The 22,723-nt window shown below is 46.1% G+C and overlaps 1 protein-coding gene across 1 annotated transcript; it reads left to right on the forward strand.

Annotated features, from left to right (window-relative positions):
• The first annotated feature begins 875 nt into the window (after window positions 1-875).
• LOC115390423 (NACHT, LRR and PYD domains-containing protein 1-like) lies at window positions 876-21,320 on the forward strand. The gene is made up of 12 exons (XM_030094290.1): window positions 876-890; window positions 1,226-1,437; window positions 4,653-4,823; window positions 5,043-5,216; window positions 5,572-5,621; window positions 12,791-13,356; window positions 15,662-15,717; window positions 16,079-16,293; window positions 16,524-16,789; window positions 20,258-20,380; window positions 20,453-20,594; window positions 20,777-21,320. Exons 2-12 carry the CDS (start codon window positions 1,301-1,303, stop codon window positions 21,097-21,099), a joined length of 2,223 nt encoding a protein of 740 aa, XP_029950150.1. The 5' UTR covers window positions 876-890; window positions 1,226-1,300; the 3' UTR covers window positions 21,100-21,320.
• The last annotated feature ends 1,403 nt before the right edge of the window (window positions 21,321-22,723 follow it).

Below are 22,723 nucleotides of genomic sequence, written 5' to 3' on the forward strand. Positions count from 1 at the left end.
AATCTCGATGAAGTTCTACATTTCAAGAGTTTAGAGCTAAAGTGAAATCAGCTTTAGCAGATCGATTTCTGCTCATGGAAGAAGTGCAATGCATTGTGGGTTATTATGTAGTATGCTGTAGTGTAAACGCTTCGCATACTGTTTGATGGACTGAGTAAGCAGTATGCAGGATGGATAGTATGAGTATGTAAGGATGTAGTAGACAGTATGCGGTTTCGAACACAGCCATGGTCGGCTCCTTCTGTCAGGGGTGCGGGGGGGAGGGACCCAGGCGCAGGCAGCCAAGCGGGTTACAAAAGTGTTTATTGTCCAAAAATAAAGGAATCCAGAACTCAAGGCAAATCGGGAACTCAGGAACAAAAAGGCAAACGGAGCGGAGGTGCAGCAGGCAGGGACATGGAGGCACACAGACAGACCCACAAGGAGCCGACCAGACACACCTGGAGCACGGGACCTAAATACATGGAGGGCAGGTGAGGCACATTAGGGAGTAAGGAGGCGGGAGAACATGAGGGCAGGTGACTTGACAGGAGAACAAGAGGAGCAGGCAGGTGACCAGGCAGGAGAACATGAGGGCAGACAAACAGAACAGGACCCCAGCGCCTCCACGAGGTCGCAGGGGCACAGGGCGTGACACACAGCAGCTTGTTTGATATGAATCCTAAAGCAGCCATATGAACGCTGTGGTTTGTTGTGTTTTCTCTCTGATTTCACAGACTGTCAGATCAACACTTGTCTTCTGCCGACCTGGCCTTCATCTCCATCCTTCAGTCAGCAGATTCACACCTGTGAGACCTCACTGTGGTGTATTTTCCTCATGACGTCACCGTCGACCATCACAAGCTCTTTGCTGCACTGGATAGTAAAGACTGTAAACTGGAGAGTCTGAGGTGTGTGTCATGAATTCTTACTGCTGAATTCAATTATTCTCAAATAATTAGTTTTGCTGGGATTAGTGTTCTTGCTGAGGTGGACTCGTGGACTGTCCAGGGTGGGCCCTGGCTTTGCCCTTAGGAACTGGGCTTGTCTCCAGCACCCCACATACAGCTCACACAGCTTAAAATTTTAACTGACACCTTATTGATTTGTGTGTGTGTGTGTGTGTGTGTGTGTGTGTGTGTGTGTGTGTGTGTGTGTGTGTGTGTGTGTGTGTTCATTTTTTATCAGATTGACCGGGGTCTCTCTGAATTTTCTGTCTTGCCATGCGCTGTTCTCCGTCCTCCAGTCCAAACAATCCCCTCTGAGAGTTCTGGACCTGAATAACTGCAGATACAGTTATCAGCATGAAGCAGACAATCCTATGGCACACTCTGAGGACAACCTTCCTGAAAAGCCCAAGACAATGGAAAGCCGTGAGGACATCGCTGACGAGTTAACCCTGCTCACTCTTATTCCCACTGCCTTGATCGGTCCAGTCTGTGAACTGGAGGAATTCAGGTATTTGGAGACAAGATCACTTTCACATGTGACCTTCAATGAACACTGATTCCAGCAGTCACCCAGCCTGCTCCACTGGAACACAGTTAGCTTCTGTGTTTAGGACGAACCAGATGAGATTGTGAACAGGCTGACCAGCGGCAGTTTAACATGACACTCACTGAGAATCACTGAGGGCAAAGAGCGGTTTCTGAGTGAGTGTAATGTGAAAGAAGCCACACTGGAGGGTGCGCCAACTGCTGCTTTAATCATCGGCTGTGTTCACACCAAAGCATTTGGCTCGACATAAATGACGTGGTGGACCCGGTAGCGACAGTGTGAACACGTTTTTCACGTTGGAGCGACCTACTTGTGGGTCCAGCCGGGGCCGCCTCGAGGAGGTGGTCCGAGGTCGGCACCGGCTCGATCTACATGCGGTGAGAACACGGTCGCTCCCCGGGTCCAGCCAGCTTTCCTTGTTTGCCACACTTTTGTCCATGTGGGGTTTCCGTAACGCATGACACGGACTGTTATTCTAAGCGCGCACGTCGAGCATGGCGGAGAGCCTGTGCTTCCTTCTGAAAGTCGACGATTTGTATGGTCTGCAGAAAAATCATGTACAACAGAACAGCCGTTCTTCTGGCTGCGTTCTGCCTACAGAACGGAATCACTGCAGCACCGTCTGCGGTGTCTCTGCAGTCCACTGGAGGAGGTTGCCAGATATGTCGATCTTGCACCATAAACCGGTTTAACTCAATAGAAAGCAGCCCAAACCGCCATCTCAGTTGAAAATGCACGTTAAAACTGTATTTGTATAATTAAAAAAACACTTCATAAACACATATTCATTTCATCAACCCGTCAGACATGTTCAATAAAGAAGCTTGATTTTGGCGGAAACCTGCCCAATCTGGCAACACTGAGCCGCTCCGGTCAGAGAGCTGTTTTGTGCAGTTTTTGAGTTGTTTGACTTTCCTGCAGTGACAAGGTACAAAACCGTTGATTTCTAATGCGTATAATGACTACACCACGTTGTTTGTTCTGTATTCTACCAGAAGAATTAAAAAAAATAGAAAATTAAGGCAAAAACACGACACAGCTTTTATTTTGAAATCACTTATTTTGGAACAAGTATCGCGTTTCCTTCCTTGCTTCTGTCTGGTTTGACGCTCCTGCGGTTCGACGCCGGTGAGAACACGATTCAGTTATTCATGAGGAGGCTGATTTACAAATTCACACTTCCCAAAAGGGGTCCTGGCTCGACTCAACTCGGTGTGAACACAGAGTTAAAAGGCTTCTGTAGACCAATGAGCAATGCTTAGTGCTTAGTTGGTAGTTCTGGGCCATTTTCTGTTTGCTTTTTTTTAACAGTGCTGCAGAAGAACTGATTATGTTAATGTAGAATCTGATAAAACAGGAAGTGACGCAGCAGAAAGAACAGTGGTCTTTATCAACAGGAACAAAAACATAAACATGGAAACATGACGCTCCAAATCAATGACGTATAGAATTACTAGACCGCTCGCTGCTCGGCGGACAGCAGCGGCGCCATGGCAAATCGGCACTGACTTCCGGTAGTGGCAAGAAGCTGTGGGCCGCGATGTAATCCAGTGTAAACACACTGACTTCAAGGCTGCTGGTCATCATTGATGGGACAATATGTGTTATGTTATGGCTTTGACTGTTAGCAGACAGTAAATCTCTGTCCTAGACACGCTGTCATGGCGATCACAGCGTTGTTTATCCATCACAGACAAGAAAAAACAAAGCATGTTTTTAGTTGACAGATGCTGACTTTCAGTCTTAATAACTCTTACACAAAACGTCAGTAACTTACAAAGGGCGCCTCCATCCCATCGTTGTGAGGTGGACGACATGCTACAAGCTCATTTTTATTAAAAGAATCTGTCTATCAAGCATCAGAAACAATATTAATTTCTATAAGCAGCCGGTCCTGCTGTGGGGTTAAGGGACCGTCTACAATTTACAAGATGCCGCAACAGTGAAGACTAACACCAAAAAAATAAAAAATAAAAAAACAAATAAACTAACACAAAAAAGAAAACGTAATACCACCAGCGGGATTCACTGCAGTGTCACCATAATCACCACAACCTTCATTTGTCTCCTATCAAATTTATTGGATATGGCGTTTGTCTTCACTGTTCCAGCGTCTTGTAAATTCTAGACGGTCCCTTAACCGCTGATTGAAATCAATAATGTTTCTGCCAAAACAGAAATAATGCCAAATAAGAAAGTGTTTTAAACAAATTTTCTCCAATTCAAATGATACAGTTGGACTTTCACAGCTGCTCAGACCCACAGACCTTGGAATGGTTGCTTTTTTCCTCCCACAAAAATGGAGATAAAAAGTTTCTGGAGGAGCAATTGTTGCAGTCAGAACATGCACAGTATTTATGTAATATATTTATGTAATAATGCTTTAATGCTCAATAAAGAACTGAACTGAACTGAATACCTTAACATACACAGAGGTTTCTCAGAGTAAAATGTAAGAGATAAAGTAGTGTAATAAAAAATCAAGTCAATTTAAGCAGTGGGGTCCATTGAATACAACGGACACTCATTTCTAGAATAATTACAACAGATTGAGTGAAACAGCCAAAGGAAGACAAGAAATGGAAAAAATGAAAGCATGAAACACAGTAATTGCAATAAAAATTAAAAGTTTATTCACAGTAAATGAAAAAATGCACACAATGACATATTAATTGCACATTCCGTAGTCGCAGGATACACTTGTCTTTCTGACTTCTGTTTCAGAGGAGATAAATTAAAAAAAGAAAAGAAACTCCTGGGTCTCCTGGCTTGGTGTTCACAATGTATCTTAAGCATTGTGACTTGATTCCAACACAGAAGTTTACTGTACCTTGGTAAATCACGAAACACAAAGTCACATACCGTGCTGGAGTCCCACTCTGAATCCGCTTTTTGCCCCGACCGGAAGTCAGCTGCGATTTGCCGTCTCTCAGGGGGCAGTGAGCGGTCTAGTAATTCTGTACGTCATTGCTCCAAATGTTGTCATGTTCTGTCTTTTCTATGTCTCATGTTCAGCTGTTTGCCTGCGTGTGAGAAGGTGTTGTTCTGTAGCGTTCAAACAGTATTTGGTGTGGTGGGAGTTTTCCGACAGTCTGAGATGTTGCTGCTGGATTTCTTAGGGTTTCTGCTCTGCTGTCCTATGAAAACATGGGTTCAGCTCTGTGTCCTGGTTGCAGGATGCCCGGCTGCTGCCTGAGAAGTAGATGCTGTCAGGTGTTTGCCTCGGCTCTCTGCTCCGACTCCCAGCTGAAGGAGCTCGACCTGAGTCGAAACCCGCTGCAGGATTTAGGAGCTCAGCTGCTCTCTGCTGGACTCGGAAGTTCAAAATGTAAACTGCAGATCCTCAGGTACACACACACACACACACACACACACACACACACACACACACACACACACACACACACACACACACTCTGAATGACCCAGCTGTTCATTGGCAGAACGCTCCGTTTCTCAAACGCACACACACACCTTAGTCTCAAAAAGATTTATAGACGCCATTGATAAAATATGGGGGCTTCAGGGCTGCTGAAACACCCCCGATAAGTCCTGTTCCTCTGCAGGTTGTCCAGTTGTGGCATCACAGAGGAGGGCTGCATCTCTCTGGCCTCAGCTTTGAAATCCAACCCTTCACATCTGAAGGAACTGGACCTGAGCTTCAACTACCCAGGAGAGCTGGGGGTGAGGCTGCTCTCCGAGAGGCTGCAGAACCCCGAATGCAGCCTGGAGAAACTCAAGTAGGTGTACTGAGCAGCACTGTCACACGACAGGTTCATTTCGACTTACCGTCCCATAGTCAACACCAAGAACCCTCTGAATCTCCATCACACAGACTGAGGAGTGAAAAATTCACATTTTTCCTGCCTGTAGTTCCTGTGTGTGAATGCAGGACACACACGTGTCCATTAAGATCACATTGTTCAAGGAGGAACATTTAGTCAGACCACAGTTGATGTCTGGGAGCTCAGAACCAGCAACAAAAGCATCCAACCTCAAGAAGCAAAGAAAAAACTTGTAAACATGACGATGAGTTTCAAACAGCAGTAAGACTGTGAAGAGTGCTGCTCCTCACTCTGTGCTCCTCTTCCTCAGTGTGGACCATAACGAAGAGCACTGGGTGAACACACAGCTTCTCGCTCAGTGTAAGTACCACTGTATGTCTGCTATGACTGCAAAAACCAGGGAAAACTGAAAGAGCCTCGGCCATCTGGGAGAGTTTTCTATCTTTCCTGTTTTCCTGTGAGAAAGAAGAGGAGAGAGGCAGAGAAAGTTTAAAGCGATACTTCAACATTTTGGCAAATTGGCCCATTTAACGCAATTCCTTGGTCATTTCGAACAGAGTACTTATTTTTTTGTGAGGGCGAGCTGTTGTTTATCCAGAGGCGAGTCGGGGAAGGTTTTCGGGACGGACACAATGGAAGTGGATGGTATTTTTGGTTCCCCCTCGTCAAACTCATCAAATACACAATCCAACAACCCCTAACACTTTGGTGGACACGTTATAATCCCCACATTCACTACGCTGTGGAACACCAACAAATAATATTGTAGCGTTACGACACTGAAGCAAATACTGGGAACTACTTTTTCTTTTGAGATCACTACGCCCAGACGCCATGTTTAGTAAGTAGTTCCGTCTTAGCAATCTTCGCATAAACAACTCAGTCTGGTAATTTTGCATTAATATTTCACAGCGTAGTGAATGTGTGGATTATAACGTGTCCACCAAAGTGTTTTGGGGTTGTTGGATTGTGTATTTGATGAGACAGCTCGCCCTCACAAAAAAAGTAATACAACTATTTTGTGTGTGTTGGTGTGTGTGTGCGTGTTTATCAGGGAAACGAGTGCGCAGAGTGTGAGAGATGACGCTGCGCAAATGCGCACTGTAAAAAGTTAAATACATTTTAAAACCTGATTTTAGGCATTAATAAAGCAGATATGCTCAAAACTTTCGGAGCGGTAGGCGGGCCCCTCCGGTAACATCAGCGGTGGTCGAGCGTTTACGGCGTTGCTTTAACGGAGGCCAACTTCTGTTAAACGGTGGTGAGCGGTTATGAGCGGTGATGAATTTTTTTCACCGCTTCAGGGACGCTCCAAAACAGTTCCGGTGGTGTGACCGGGCCTGTAGCAAGCTAGGTGAGCCCTTAAATTCGTTAATGCTCCCAAATGGGCGAAGTAACTTTTTTTTTTTTTTTTTGCTACCAGTGTAAGCACCATTGTTCCCTGCTCAACGTGGTTGTGGCAATGCGGTGTTGGCGATGGCCCATCATGCACCGCGGTGGGCTTCGTGACATCGCGATATTTCATTTTTGCAATGACCGCGACAGCCCTAAAAGTAAGTATGCTGTTCGAAATGACTAAGGAATTGCGCTAAATGGGCCAATTTGCCAAAATGTTGAAGTATCGCTTTAAGTGCAGAGGCAAGAAGACAGCAGAAGGGGAGGACAGAGTGAGAAAGGAAGAGAACAGAATAGAAGAGAGAATGATGATGTGAGAGACAGGACTGAGAGGTTTGTGAAAAACTGGAAGACAAAGGAGCATGGAGGACAACATGGAAAAATACTGCCGGGGCCTCATTTTTCAAATGTGTGAACACAGAAGTGTGCTATTGAGTGTGTGCCAGCATTTCCAGGCAAATTGTGGGATTCATCAACTTGGATTTGTGCTGTTTGACATGTGAAAATTGACACACAAATCAGACCAGGCGTACAAACAAACTCTAGTGGTAGAATAGTGAAATTACAAATAGAAAGCATGAAGAAAGTCACGGCAGGTGCAAACGCAGCATGTGTTCTCTGTTTGCTTTAATTCAGCTTCGACAGCTGATTAAAATGTTTGTTAAATGGAAGTTTTGAGGAACAGTGCGCTCTGTGGAGAAGAAGTTTTTAAAATCTCTTAACTGAGTGGCTTTTCAATAGGGACATACACTGATTGCTTTATTTATTGTTCCTTTGGAGAATTCTACTGGGTCCTGTGAGTTCAGTGAAGCGCTGACAAAAGAATAAGGACTGAGATGACAACTGTTAGTCCAGTGGCAGAATCACGTCGTGAGGAAAACTAAGTATCAATTCACAACTGGGAATTATTCTTTTGCTTATTTTTTTGACAAAAATAAATTAATAATAATGGATTCATGCCACAATTTATTGGAACTATATCAAAACCAGAGACGAGAGGAACCAAAGCCACCCCAGAGCTCATCCAGCTCCTGTTCACTGTGGGATTTTTGACAGAACTTTAACGGCAGACCATCTTTTTTCCCTCTGGCGATCTCTCTTCTGAGCATTAACTGCGGTGGTTACCTTATCAGGCAGAATCTCTCTAATGATTAGTTTTCCCAACAATCAAAGAACATTTCTTCAGGGAGCCAGAGACTGGGAAATGCGCGTTCACTTGGACCACCGTTTCATATTTCCATCTGAGATTGCAGCAACCAACCTACGACCAGATTTGGTCTTCTGGTCAAAGTCCCGGCAGCGCGCCTTTCTCATAGAGCTCACTGTCCCCTGGGAGGACGCCATGGGAGAGGCCTTTGAACGGAGAAAGCTTCATTATGCTGACCTTGTGGCTGAAGCTGCAGCAAGAGGTTGGAAGGCTGAGGTGCAGCCAGTTGAAGTAGGATGCAGAGGCCTTCGTAGGCCACTCTATCATAGAACTCCTCAAAGATTTTGGAATTACTGGGCCAATACAGAGGAAAACCATCAAGCCCTGGCCAATACAGCAGAGAGAAGCAGTCAATGGCTGTGGATGAAGAGGAAGGATCCTGTCTGGGTCCCAAGGTAACAGAGGGAGGAACCAACCTGTCGACACACACCCAGGTATGATCGGCCCGTGGTGGGCCTTCCTCAACAGAGAGTATGTTGTGATGAATGGCCGAAACTCTCAATGAAGTTGAGGGACACAACTGAAGACGAGTCAAGGCTTGGCCTCAGTCTGTTACCACGATCGAAAGCAGTCGCTGCCAAGAAGTGTGCTGAAACTTAGGGGTTGTAAGATCAAGTCCTATTCATGAATCGAGCTTGCTTCAACCTGCTGAGAAGTGTTTCAGTTTGAGAAAAGTCCGCCGTTTTCACTGTCGTCGCCATTTTTATGAACGGTAAGGAAAAATAAATATGAAGAGGCGTGTTGATTCCATATATGGTTAATTTGAGGTGTTTGTAAATGTAAATGACTCTTAGAACCGTTTCGATTCATCAACACCTTTACTTAGCAGTGTGCATATGACACGCTTTATGAATACAAATTTGTTGTGTATGTTCACACATTCTAAATTTAACTCTAACAACAGAATTTAGAGCCTCTTCTGAGCACAGTGCTGTGAAGAGACTTGAAACCGGACTGATACAATGGGGTATTTTCACAGCTTCACTACTTCCTGAAAATAGCTGTGCACATTCATTTCCTGTCTTACATTATTGGCCAAACTGATTAATCCAGGTGTGTCTTGTTTAGACTGCTGCAACAAGACACGCCTGGATTAATCATTTTGGCCAATAATGCAAGACAGGAAATGAATGTGCACAGTTAATTTCAGGAAGTAGTGGAGCTGTGAAAATGGCCCATTCACAGGCTTTGGCCAGTTTTAAAAATTCTCTTGGTTGGTTAAGGTCAACGTTCTCCAAAAGCTTGGAAACCTGCGCTCCTTGTTTAACAACCACAACTTTCATATGATTGACTCAGGAACCAGGAAGTACTGATGGTCTGCACTGCCCACTGAAGATGTTTTTTTTTTTTTTTTTCATTTGCTGCCCACCGAAGCTGCTCGACTCAGGACCTCCCAGTCTGAAGGAGAAAACCTTGACCAAGAAGTTGTTGATGGAGAAGACAGATTGTCCAAAAGGAATGTTTCTTCCCTACTGGACGACAAATGGAAACGTTTTTAATTATTTCTATAGTTCAAACAGTTCTAACAACAGAACAAATCAAAGTTTGGTGAAAAAATTATGGCCCAGCCTGAAGTGGGAGGAGAAATCTCCCTTGTTTAGATGTTCAGATTGTGCATCCTGTGCTGCTTGGATGTCACTTAACAAAATAACAAATTAACAACCTGGGTTTGTTTACATTAGCAAAGCAGTGGTCTCGCGGTATTACACTGCGAGCAGTGGAAGGTCCTTCCAGTCTCTCTGCCCCCTCTCTCGTCACTGGAATGTCGAGCCTGTCAGATCTCTGGCCCCACTCCCACAAGCATTGCCACTGTCTACCGTACCCCCAAGCCTCACACCGATTTTTTTAATGAATTTTCCGCCCTTCTCACCCACTTCTCCACTCTCTCTCCGAATGTGATTTTGCTGGGTGATTTCAATATACAGATGGACAATCCTGCTCTTCCCCTCACCAAGGACTTCTCCTCATCACTCATCAGTTTGCAGATTTCCCCTCTCGCGTCAAAGGACACACCCTGGACTTAATCTGCTGCTCCGGTCTCACCCCGTCTGACTGCACTGCTGCTCATCTTCATATTACGGATCGTTTTCTTCTCTCATTTAATGTCTCCCTCCATCTTTCCATGTCTAAGACCCCCCCTTATCATTTCATTCTGTAACATAAAGGATATTAAAATGGACTCCCTCTCCTCCTTCATCTCCACCCTGATTTTTGACTCTTCCTCCACCCCGATGACCTTGTTTCCCTTTACAATAATGGACTCTCACATCCTCAGCTCCCTCGCTCCTGTAAAATCTCGCTCTGTTTTCTTTACCCGGTTCGCTCCCTGGTTCACTCCTGATCTCCGCACCATGAAATCCAAAAATTGTCAGCTTGAAAGACTCTTTCGGAAACCTGGACTCAACATTCACAAAGACATGTATACTGCTCATCTATCTCTTTATCAGGACTCCATTTCTCATGTTAAATCACATTATTACACTGGTCTCATCCGCTCCAATGCAAGCAGCAGTAAGACACTCTTTTCCGTATTCAACAGCATCATCCAACCCCCTGACTCTACGCCCCACCTGTACTCTGCAGAGTCCTGTAACTCTCTCCTCCAGTTCTTTAATGACAAGGTCATGAAAATCCACCAACACCTTGGGTCCACTGCCTCACCTCTCTCCTCTTCTGAACCTCTCCTGCCATCTCATCTAAGTTCTGGTCAAATCCTGCCTCCTCTCTCTCCTCCCCCTCATATCAGCCATCATTCACTCCTCGTTGTCCTCTGGAATTGTTCCTGTTCTTTTTAAATCTGCAGCCGTCAGCCCCATCCTGAAGAAATCTGGTTCAGATCCCAACAACGTCAATAAGCTCTGACCCGCAGTCTTTAAGAACGGTTCCAGTCCGGTTTCCGTCCCCACCACAGCACCGAAACCTATCAATCAATCAATCAATTTATTTTTGTATAGCCCAATATTACAACAACAGTTGCCTCAGAGGGCTTCGAGATGTTTCATTGGTTGGTAAAAATAAAAACAGTGAATAAGCATAATGTTAAAATGTCAAATTCACAGTAACGAGACAAAATGAAGCAACCACTGCCTTAGACCCTCACATCCAGCAAGAAAAAACTCCAAAAACCCAGTGGGAAAAGAAGAAATCTTGGGGAGAACCACAGTATGGAGGGATCCCTCTCCCAGGGACGGACAGCTTTGGCAACAGCTAGCATGAGACAATAAGAAGTAAAGCCGAGGACTATGTTGAGTACAGTCCGCTGGACGGTCCAGCACAAGAACCACAGATCCCAGAAGTAGAACCGAAGCCAGTCCGCGGGCAGCACCGACAGGAGTGTCCTCCCGGTCCGGCCGGAGCTTAAACAGCACTAAAAACAGCACTAAAGATCACAGATGACCTTCTAATGGCAGCTGATTCTGCTTTGATCTTCATCCTCATTCTCCAGTGTGGCCTTCAACACCGTTTCTCACTCCATCTTGTTCAATAGACTCTCCTCCATCGGCATCACACACTCCCCCTTTCACTGGTTTCACTCCTACCTCACTGGCCACACTCAGTTCATTCAGCTTAAGTCCTTCTCCTCTCAGCCCTCCCCCATCACTTCTGGTGTGTCCCAGGGCTCTGTCCTGGGGCCCCTCCTTTTCATCATATACCTCCTTCCCCTCTGCCATATTTTCCGTAAATATGGTATTCATTTTCATTGCTATGAGGATGACACCCAGCTCTATCTCTCCAGTAAACCAAACTCCACTCCCCCCCTCCGCCCTCACCCTCTGCATCTCTGAAATCAAATCCTGGTTCACCTCAAATTTCCTGAAATTGAACAGCGATAACTTCTACTTGTTGGTACCAAGTCCTCACTCTCCAAATCCGACAGGTTTTCCCTCACAATCGACAGCTCCACAGTGCCCCCCTCCCCTCAGATTGAGTCTGGGTGTCGTCCTCCACAGCTCACTTTCTTTCCACTCTCACATTAATAACATCACTCAGTCTGTATACCTTCACTTACGCAATATGAATTGTCTCCTTCCCTCTCTCACCCCTCAGACCACTGCCATCCTGGTCCACAGCCTCGTCACCTCCGGCCTCGACTACTGCATCATCACCAAAACCCCTTCCTAACACCACATCACCCCGTCCTCCAGCAGCTCCATTGACTCCCTGTCAAATTCCGGATCATTTTGAAGACACTTCTGTTTACATTTAAAGCCATCCACAACCTCGCCCCCCCCATCTGTCTGATCTACCCCCTCATGTTCCCTCAGGTCCTCCTCCTCTCTCCACCTCTCTGTGGCCTCCGCCCGCCTCAGCATCATGGAGAGCAGAGCTTTCAGCCGCTCTGCCCCCCAACTCTGGAACTCTCTCCCACCTGACATCCGCAATGTTGACTCTCTTCCTCAGTTTGAAAACAGACTGAAAACTCATCTGTTTCAATCTGCCTATCTTTTGTAATTTCACATTTTTATTTCACTGATACGTTGTCTGTTGTTTTATTTATTTGTATTGTGTTTTTAATTTATTAAGTGTCCTTGAGTGTTTTGAAAGGTGATATGAAATAAAATGTATTCTTCTTCTTCTTCTACTTCTTCTTCTTCTTCTTCTTCTTCTTCTTCTTATTTCTTTCCCTTTTGATTTTTTTTAATGCTACTCTTTAGAAATTGTGGTTGTCTGTGGTTGTTGCCCTGAGATAGTTCTGTCAGAGTCCGGGAGAACTGGGAGTCCTCGACACAGAGTCAGTTTGTGTTTGATCAAAAATCAGAAGTTGGAGCTGATTTAATCCACAGAAGAGCTGTAAGATCTGAAGGCTCTGTCAGGAAAACTTCCTGCAGGACTCCTTCCAAATGTCTCTGCAGGTTTAATGAAAAGCAGTGGTGCTCTTGTCGGTGCAGAAGCTGTTCTCACTGAAAACTCATTGTTTCTTTGCCAGTCTCCTGTGATCTGTCACTGGACCTGAACACGGTGCACGAATCCCTCATCCTGTCCGACTGCGGCAGGACGGTGAGCTATACCGAGGAGAAGCAGCCATACCCTGATCATCCGGAGAGGTTCAGCACATTCCCTCAGCTGCTGTGCAGGGAGGCTCTGACCGGGCGCTGCTACTGGGAGGTGGAGTGGAGCGAGTTATCGAGTGTCGGCGTGGCCTATAAAAGTATACCGAGGAAGGAACAGCTGAGCTCGAGTATTGAACGTAGCGATAAGTCCTGGTGTCACGTCAGCACCTCGTTCGAAGGGTTCTTCTTTGATTACAACACCAAGAGCTTGTACATACCAGCTTCTCAGGGACACGCCAAAGCATTCTGGTCCAGAGTCAGGAGACTGGGACTGTTTCTGGACTGGCCGGCCGGCACGCTGTCTTTCTATCAGCTGTCAGGAGAAACCAAAACTCTCATTCATACCTTCCACACCACCTTCACGGAGCCACTGTACCCAGCATTCCTTGTGGGTGATGGGATCTTGACTCTGTCCAGTGTGGGGACGCCGACCGCGGACAAGGTGAGTGTTGGTAACACTTTACTTGAAGCAGCCGGTGTAATACATTCTAAGTAGTTATAAACATTCATAAATGATCACAATGCTTTATAACCCACTATACAGCATGGGATAAGGGTTAGGGTTAGGTCCTGATGTTATAAAGTATTGTGATCATTTATGAGTGTTTATAACTATAGTTATACAGTGCTATAATGTACTTATAATGTGTTATTTCAAACATCAAATCAAAATACTAACACAGTCGAGAGAAAACATGGTGGAGGTGTGTGGGAATAAGATTCAAAGCATGAAAATAGAGAAAAGCTCAAAAAACACAACAAAAGGAGTCATGATGTGTTAGTCTCGGTTATTTGTTGTGCTCTTCTATGTGTGATCTTACAATCATATTCTGTTATTGAAATATATTTATAAATTCGGATGTGTTTTCTTAGTTACAGTTTGGACAGCTTGCTGGAGTCATTTTCTGATTTTTCTAGAGTCCCATTTTGTAGTTGTGAGCATGCATTTGTCTCTACAGAGACATTTCTACAGCCTCCTATGTAGGGGAGAGTGTGTGTTTATGTTCATGTGTGCATACTGATATGTATTTTCATGTGTCAATTTTTGATTGTATTCAATTTGCCTTGCAGTGTTTTCTCACTGGTTTGAGTGATTTGAATAGTAAAAGTATCTATTTTCAAAATATTTCTCTTTAAAGGGGCTGTATCCTGCTTTTTTAGCTCGTCCAAACCCTAGAAATGGCATTAACATGGTAATAGTTTATTTTTGGCGCAAAGGAAAAGTCATTTTGTGTGAAATAAAAGATTTTCTGGGGCTAATTCTGAAACCCGGAAGAGAAAACGCTCCGTTTCACTGAAAATCCCGCCTCTCCCCCTGTGGACTTTGACTGACAGCGAACTTCAGCCAATCAGTGCTTCAAAACAAATACGCTGGCTAGCTTTAGCTCTTTAGCTCTAGCTTCTCCACACGCAAAAACGTCTTTTCCTGTGAGAAACTCAACAAGCGCAGACCCTCCAGACCCTCCAGACCCTCCAGACGCTTCAGACCCTTCAGACCCTCCAGACCCTCCAGACCCTCCAGACCCTTCAGACTCTTGCTCTTGCCTGACTGTTGCTTTCAGACGATGGTCAAAGTTTATCCTCGAAATCGGAGTTACAAAAAGCAGCAACGCTGATTGCCGAGGGCCTGCGGGAGGAGGAGGAGGGGCTCAGGGGAGCCGTCTTCACAGTGTGACGTCAACGTGGGAAAACAGTGTTTTCACGGCGGGAGGGGCTGCCTCTCTGAGCACCACAAATACTAGGAAAGCTTAAACACGCAGGCAGGAAGAAAAAAAAACGCTTTGGGGGTGTTTTCGGTGAGTACATAACTATGTAACAAGGTTAAAACATACAAAAAGTGAATTTTGCATGATACAGCCCCTTTAATTGGTGCTCTTCGGCCTCTTTTCCACCAAACTGGTTCCCGGGCCAAATCAGGGCCGGCACCCAAAATTGAACCGGTTCTTCTGTTTGCGCCAACCCCGGCCCCGGCCCCGGCTCCCAAAAGTCGGGGCTTTTCAGGAACCAGTTTCTTCCTGGTCCACATCAGGCCCCGATCAGGCCCCTGCCACTCACCGAATAAGCCCGGCCCTGGGGGCGGAGTTATGGCGACAGCTGATCTTCGAACACACTCTGGCTGGGCTGGGAGGTTGGGGGGGGAGGAACTGCAATGCAGCACGGGGCTCGCAGCAGACTGGGGGGGGCGGGATTGCAACGCCATTATTATTATTATATTTTTTTTTTCTCCTGTTCGATGTCCGCGGGCTGCAGAATTTAGCGCGGGCGGGGCGCCCGGACTGAAAAGGTCTGGCGGAAACCTGTGTACTGACGTTCTGCAATGACGCGATGACGTCGCTCCACCTCCGCCTCCACCTCCCCCTCCGTGGCCGCAGTGCGGTGGAAAACCAAAGCAGGATTTTTCAGGCCCTGGATTTGAACCAGTTGGGCCCCAGGCTCCGGTTCGGCCCGGGAACCGGTTTGGTGGAAAAGAGGTATATGTGGGGCCTACGTTTCCATGACAGCTGGATATGGGACCATCAACGTCAGGTGGTGACAGAACAGAACCTTTTTTGCCCTCATGCATCACTGTTTTACAGACTGTTCAAGGTTCCTCACGCTGAGACCAGCTGCACAGTCTGACACACCTCCACCACACTAAAAATCCATTCATCTGTAATTGAGAGGAGTGTCTTTTTTGGTCCTTGTGTTTCCTTCCTGATATCAGTGCACAGAGTCACTAACTGAATTTGGGCCTGCTTGGATTTCAGGTTCAGACAAGTTTCACTCCAGAGGTGATAAAAGAGACGATGGGATTGTCCTACAGGTGAGACTGGTCGTCATCAATCACACCAAAAACTGCTAAATCTGTATGTGGACAATACAAAAATAACATCATGCCTTTCCAATTAGTTCATGAGAGAAATCCCTGTAACGTTACGTTCCCCAGTTTAAACACTGTCTTTAGTCATGGCTTAAAGTCTCAGAAATGTACCAACGTAGCTTCAGTAGCATGAGCAGCAGCAGCTGTAGCAGGTGGTTGGTTTGTGGTGTTTGTACTCCGTGGGAAACCTTCGCTCAAGTTTTCATTCCTTCTGTGGATTGAAAACAATATTTTGTGTGATTGTAAATTCTCCAGTGTTTCTGAGAACGATCTCCACACTGTGCCGTTGCCCTCCGGGGTTCAGGTTCAGGTTCCCCGGTCCTGGTCTGTTCCACTGCTCGCTGACTGATCTGGTCTTCAGTGTGACTCACGAGAGCGAAGCCACCTACGAGATGATGATCTGGGATGAGATGCAGCTTCAGCCGGCTCAGAAGGTTCCAGGAGGAGCTCTGTTCAGCATCACGTGTCCAGATGAGTCCATCAGACAGCTGCACCTCCCTCACTGCGAGCCTGAACCCGGTGAGAGCACTGACAACCTTCAGACCTTCAGAACCTTTCATAAGACTTCAGAATCCTCTGAAACCTTTCTGCATAATTTGGAGCCCTTCAGAACTGAACAGTTTAAACCCCTCAGAAACCTTCAGGAACTTTTCAGAACAACCCTTGAGACTCCTCCATGAGCCATCAGGACCCCTCAGAGCCCTTCAGGTCGTAACATGTGAGGTGACGTTGATCTTCTGTCCTCCCAGCGCTGCTCTCTGACTGCCTCTCTGTGGCTCACATCACTGATGAAGGCATGAGCTTCATCCAGCCTCTGGAGGTGACCGAAACCCACGTGGTGGTGGATGTACCACACCTTTCAGCCCTCGGCATCGTCTGGGACTTCGTCAAACACTTTGTGGATTTCATGATGAAACCGATTCGCAGTCAGATCCTGCTGTTCCTCAAACCGATGCACAGACAGGGTTTCATCCTGTGGGTGATTCTGCTGCCCAGCAACGTGCCGCTGAACGAGGTAAGAACCAGTCCACTCAGACAGAAGAATCTCAGCTTGTAGACGTACAGACACATTCAACAAGAGAAAGTCAGGGAGAATATGTTTGCTACTGATACATGTGTAATGAGCATAATGAGAATGACACGTGTGGTCTTTGGAGTATCATCAAGCCCATTCTTGCTCGCAGCCACGATCAGAAGCCATCTCAAGAAATATGAGGCAACCCAACCACATGCTGTGAACATTCTGAAGGAGTCACTTTACGTGGATGACCTGATCGCCAGTGCAAGTAGTGTGGAGGAGGCCTACACACTGACTGCAGGTGCAAAAGAGATCCTGGCGGACGCCAGCATGAACATGTGTAAATGGACCACGAACTCCTCAGAACTGAAAGCAAAATGGTCAAGCAGTGACCTTGACTTCTCACAGGAAGCTGAAACGCACGGCTGTGTGCTCAAGGTGCTTGGTCTGATCTGGAGGCCAGACACTGATGATTTCGTCTTTGATCTCAAACACCTGATGGATATCCTAAAGGAAAAGGGAAACACCAAAAGAAGTGTTTTAAGATCATCAGCCAGAATCTTCAACCCTATCGGGTTCTTGACCCCATTCACCATAAGAGTGAAATGTCTTTTCCAAGAAATGTGGCATAGGGGGATCAGCTGGGACGAGGAGCTACCTGATGAGCTCTCTGAAGCATGGCAGCAGTGGTGTATGGAGCTGCCTCAGATCCACCAGATCATCATTCCCAGGTGGTATGGCGCAGACAAACGTCTGGGGGAGCAGAGCCAATGTCTTCACCGATGCAAGTGAGAAAGCCTATGGAGCAGTGGCATACCTGCAAGGGCAGACGATGGATGGAGAGATTGTGACCAGGCTCGTAGCATCTAAATCAAGAGTGGCACCTATAAAGACCATAACTCTGCCCCGCCTTCAGTTGATGGGTGCCCTAGTTGGAGCGAGAATGGGAAACAATCTGCTAAATGCACTTCACCTGCAGCCAGGCCAACTTCGCATGTGATCAGACTCGATGATAGTAATCCACTGGATCCAAAGCTCAGCCCAAAAATGGAAGCAATTTGTTGCCAATCGAGTCATCGAAATACAAGCACTGACAGAACCAGAATCGTGGTCACACTGCTGCGGAAAAATCAACCCAGCTGACCTCACGGTCCGTCCTCACCCTGCTCATTTTATTTTGGGACTGCAGGCTCGACAGGACAAAGGTATTTATTCAGAAAATATGTTTGTTCTCAAATTAATTTTTGGAAACGAAAAACACTTGGTTTGCTGTACTTTGATGGAGGATATAATATTTTACCCGAATCTGTAACTGGCACATCTGGAGACGCTGCAGTGCTCCAACTACCGTGTTCACTGTTGTGTAGAGATTTATTACATTAGTTTATTTTTTTCACACCATTTTATGTTATTATTATGTAGTTGTAAACTGACAGTAGCCTACAGTAATTCTCTATACCTGGAGGTGACGCGTGAGCGCTTCATGCGCCACTGCAGGTTCTGCTGGACTGTCCGACACGTCTCCGCCATCCGATTCCCCCTCACTGACCTCCTGTATCATTGCTGAAGCTTCTGTTATGCCTCTTTTTATTGTCTTTTTTTTTGGGGGGGGGCGGGATTTGGTTGATATTTTTGGCCTATTGTCTGCTGTCAGAGCGAGCTCCCTGTTCAGATGCGTGCATATGAACCACAACAAATCAATCGCAGAAAAAAAGCAATGCGATGTGCGTCTCCTTTATCTTTTGGAGGTATAAATGCTTTGTAATATTATGTGTGTCATTGTTAGGACCTTATTTGCTTCAGAAACCTTATTTGCTTCAGAAAAACATACAAGACACATATTTAGGAAAAGTCAAAGAATTAGAGGACAGGGGAATTATTGTAACAGATTTATTTGAATTATAAAAACCCAAACGGTCTGTCAGACCGTCTTGGCTGTTCTGGTGTTAACAACTGTGAAAAAAAATACTGTTTTATATATATTAATTCAACCTTTTTCATTTATTATTCCATTCCACCGTTCCACCAACCCCGTGTCCGCTCGTAAAACGCTTCCCACCGCTCCACCGACGTTTGTGCAACGTTTAATCGACGCCCGGGCAACGCAGCGAAGCAGCGGTGGTCCAGCGTTCAAGATTGCGTTGGCCTGGCGGACCCGAGCGTCCACAAACTTGCGTCTAGCGGTGCCAAACTTGGACTGGGCGTTGGTGGAGCGGGGGTGAACGTTGCTGGGGCAGAAAATTCAACGCTCCTCACCGCTCTGAATATTTTGTGCAGCTCAAAACTTTCGGAGCGGTGGGAGGGCCCCTCCGCTAACATCAGCGGTGGCCGAGCGTTTACGGCGTTGCTTCAACGGAGGCCAACTTCTGTTAAACGGTGGTGAACGGTTACGAGCGGTGATGAATTTTTTTCACCGCTCCAGGGACGCTCCAGCAAAGTTCGGGTGGTGTGACCGGGTCCTAAAAAGAGTGATGGGGAGAGCTTCACTGGGCTTTGAGGAGCTCACAACTCTTTTATCAGAAGTGGAAGCCACCATCAATTCCCGACCAATCACCTTTGTGTATAATGATTTGAAAGAACCTCAACCTCTCACACCAGCCCATTTCCTGGTCGGGAAAAGACTTTCCTCTCTGCCACCCAAAGCCTTGACTGCTGCAGGTCCCACAACCAATGCCACCAGGGAGGAACTGACCCGGAGATGGAAGTACCGCCAGCAACTCGTCACTGAGTTCTGGAATCGGTGGAAGAAAGAATATCTGTTGGACTTGAAGTCTGCTCACACTCGTGCGATCCCACGTCCTACCCCACTGAAGGAAGGAGACCTGGTTCTCATTGGAGAGGACAGGATGCCACGTTTGACATGGAGAACTGGACTCATAACAGAACTGTTCCAAGAAAGGGATGGACTTGTGAGATCCTGTGCTGTGCGCACGCCAAATGGGACGACATTAAGAAGACCAGTTCAACTATTGTATCCTTTTGAAGTTCAGACATGAACAGTCTTCTTGGGGGGGGGGGGGGATGTTGTATTTTATTTAGGTATTTGATTTAAAGTTATTATTATTTGGACAGTTTACCTTTGAGGGTTAAAAGAGGAAGCATTATTATTTCATGGGATGTGTTTAATTTAGTTGCATTTCCACTCCGGGCCACGACGTGTGCTGTTTGTGTGTTGAACCTTGTTTTGTACAGACGCATCAGAAGAAGAAGAAGATCCCAGCTCCGTGCATGTTAGATGAAGAATGTTTAGACGGCGAGACAGATGCCAGAAGAGTTTGTAACTGTTTATTGATGCAACAACCGTTTTTCAGTAAAGAAGAGGAATTGAAGGATCGTCTCTGTGCATTTTATTTGAGCAGAAGCAGTTAAACTGTATCAACATGCTCCATAAGTTCTCTCTACCAGTTCTACGTGTTCTTCCACGTTTCTCAAATGAACTTGACGAGCTGTTTGCTGTGGTTGAAGGTGAGAGCTCAGCTGCTGGACTGTGAGCACATCCAGGCTCCGTCCTTCTGTCTGCTGCACACAGGCCAGTATTACAGCCTGTGCAGCGAGCCGCAGCCGCAGGGCTTCAACATACAGCCCGCAGTGAGTACCAGCATCTCTCCGCTCAGTCAGCGGTGACTTTTGAACTCACAGCTCTGCTTGACTTTGTTGCAGCGCGCAGAATTCTTTGGAAACTACGGACCAAACTACCACCCAACATTTGAAATGCTCATGCTGTCGGAGGCGGACAAAGTGACCCTGAAGCTGCGAGATGCAGAAAAAACCCAAGTGTGGGAGCACCAGCTCCACCTGCCTGGTGAGCACAGCGAGCAGCTGCACAGTTCGTGTTCTGTCCTCCGAGGACAACAATATGGAGGCAACACCTGCCTTTTAACAGCTGGTTTCAGGATCACAGTGATCCATGACTTTTACCTCTGTGATCAAACTCAAGGCATCATGAAATCAGTGGAACTCTCCCATTTCTCATTCCCCTCTCAGCCATGCTTGCGGTGACCACGGCAAGCAGAAACCAGCCACGGCTGGCGAGCAGCACCCCAGCCCAGGAGAAGCTGTTTCAGGTCCGCTCCAGCTTCGTGCAGCAGGTATCGGACCCGGTCCTGAACAAGCTGCTGGACGAGCTGCTGCACTGCGGCGTGCTGACCGACAGTGAGAACGAGGTACTCAGAGCCAAACTCCGGCCGGACAAGGCGCGGGAACTCGTCGACACGGCGCGCAAGAAAGGAGCCGACGCCAGCGCCAAGTTGATCGCAGTCCTCGCCGCCGCCAACCCGTATTGCTGCCGAGAGCTCGGCCTGTGTTGAGAGCCGTCAGGAGCAGGACGACAGGATCAACAAGGAGCTGCTTTTCAGTCACACTGTAGAACCTGAACAGTTCCTCTCTGACCATCGGTGGACACTGATTGTTCGAAACTCACCACGAGCAGACCCTTCAGACTCTTGCTCTTGCTTGACTGTTGCTTTCAGACGATGGTTAAAGTTTATCTCCATAATCGGAGTAAGAAAAAAGTGGCAACGCTGATTGCCGAGGGCCTGCGGGAGGGGGGCTCAGGGGAGCCATCTTCACTGTGTGACGTCAACGTGGGAAACGGAGCGTTTGCACAGGTGGGGGAGGGGCTGGACTGCTTCTCTGAGCAGCACAAACGTGAGGAAAGCTCAAACACAAGGCACGGAGGAAAAAATGCTTTGGGGGTGTTTTTGGTGAGTACATAGCCATATAACAAGGTTAAAACATACAAAAAGTGAATTTTGCATGATACAGCCCCTTTAAGTTTCCCTTTGAACTCATAGTTTTGAGCATCAGTTTGATTTGGATTCAGGACATGTGTGTATTGTTTATCCTGGAAAAACTGTAGCTCATGAGAAGCTTCCCAAATTCCTTCAAGTTCATTGAATTTGAATCATTCTGAACAAGATGTGCTTGAGTGAACCTTGAAGAAAGATGTTGAAAAACCATCTGGAGGTCTGCAAGTAGGACAGCAAAGAATCAAAGAAGCAAAGAATATTTTCGTTTAGCACATCTGAGAATTTTCTCCGTGATTTAATACAGTTAAACTGTTGTTTTTAATACGTTTTTTTTTGGTAATTTTCAGTGAAGTAACAGATGGTAACGTGTCACTAGCTGACCTGATCCTGCTGTTTGTGGTGTTCATGGAACTTTTCCTTGTTTGGCACACCTCTAGAGTATCTCATGGAGTGTGGATGCTCCCAGCTTTTAAAAAAGCTCTCTCAATTGTGTTCAAACTAAGGCTGTCAAAAGATTATAATTTAATGGCAGAATTTTTGTAGTTAATCACGATTAATCAAATTTCTAATCACATCTTTAAAATTCTGTTATGTTTGCATTTCCAGGTCCGTAATGTAAAGCATTTCGATGACACTTTACTTGAAGCCCCCTGTATAACACATTCTAAGTACATTTATAAAGCATTATAATGCCATCATAACACGTGTAGCTATAGTTATAAACATTCATAAACGATCACAATGCCAGGACCTAACCCTAACCCTAAGCTGTATAGTGGGTTTAAAGCATTATGATCATTTATGAGAGTTTAGAACTACTTTCAATGTGTTACACTGGGTGCTTCAACTAAATTGTTCCCAAAATATATTATTAAATTATTCCCTGCTCGCGCTGCTGCTCTTCTGCTATTTTGCTGGAGATTCGCAATGCACCATAGGTAATATTGAGCCGTCTGGGGACCATCGATGCTGACTACTTTTCAAGATGCTTTGTGGGAAATTTCTAGTGCCCTATATAGGAAATAGTGTGGACATTCAGACACAGCCTGATTGTCTTTTTCCTTCCTGGTTAATTGATCTGGACTTTGATTGATTGATTACATGTTTTTTTAAACAGTCACTGTCTCGGGGCACGTTGATTTGTTTAAGGTTTTACATCCGTAACTGAGTGAGGGGTTGATGT

This window comes from Salarias fasciatus, chromosome 6 (genome assembly GCF_902148845.1).
Source record: "Salarias fasciatus chromosome 6, fSalaFa1.1, whole genome shotgun sequence".
NCBI classification, from domain to species: Eukaryota; Metazoa; Chordata; class Actinopteri; order Blenniiformes; family Blenniidae; genus Salarias; species Salarias fasciatus.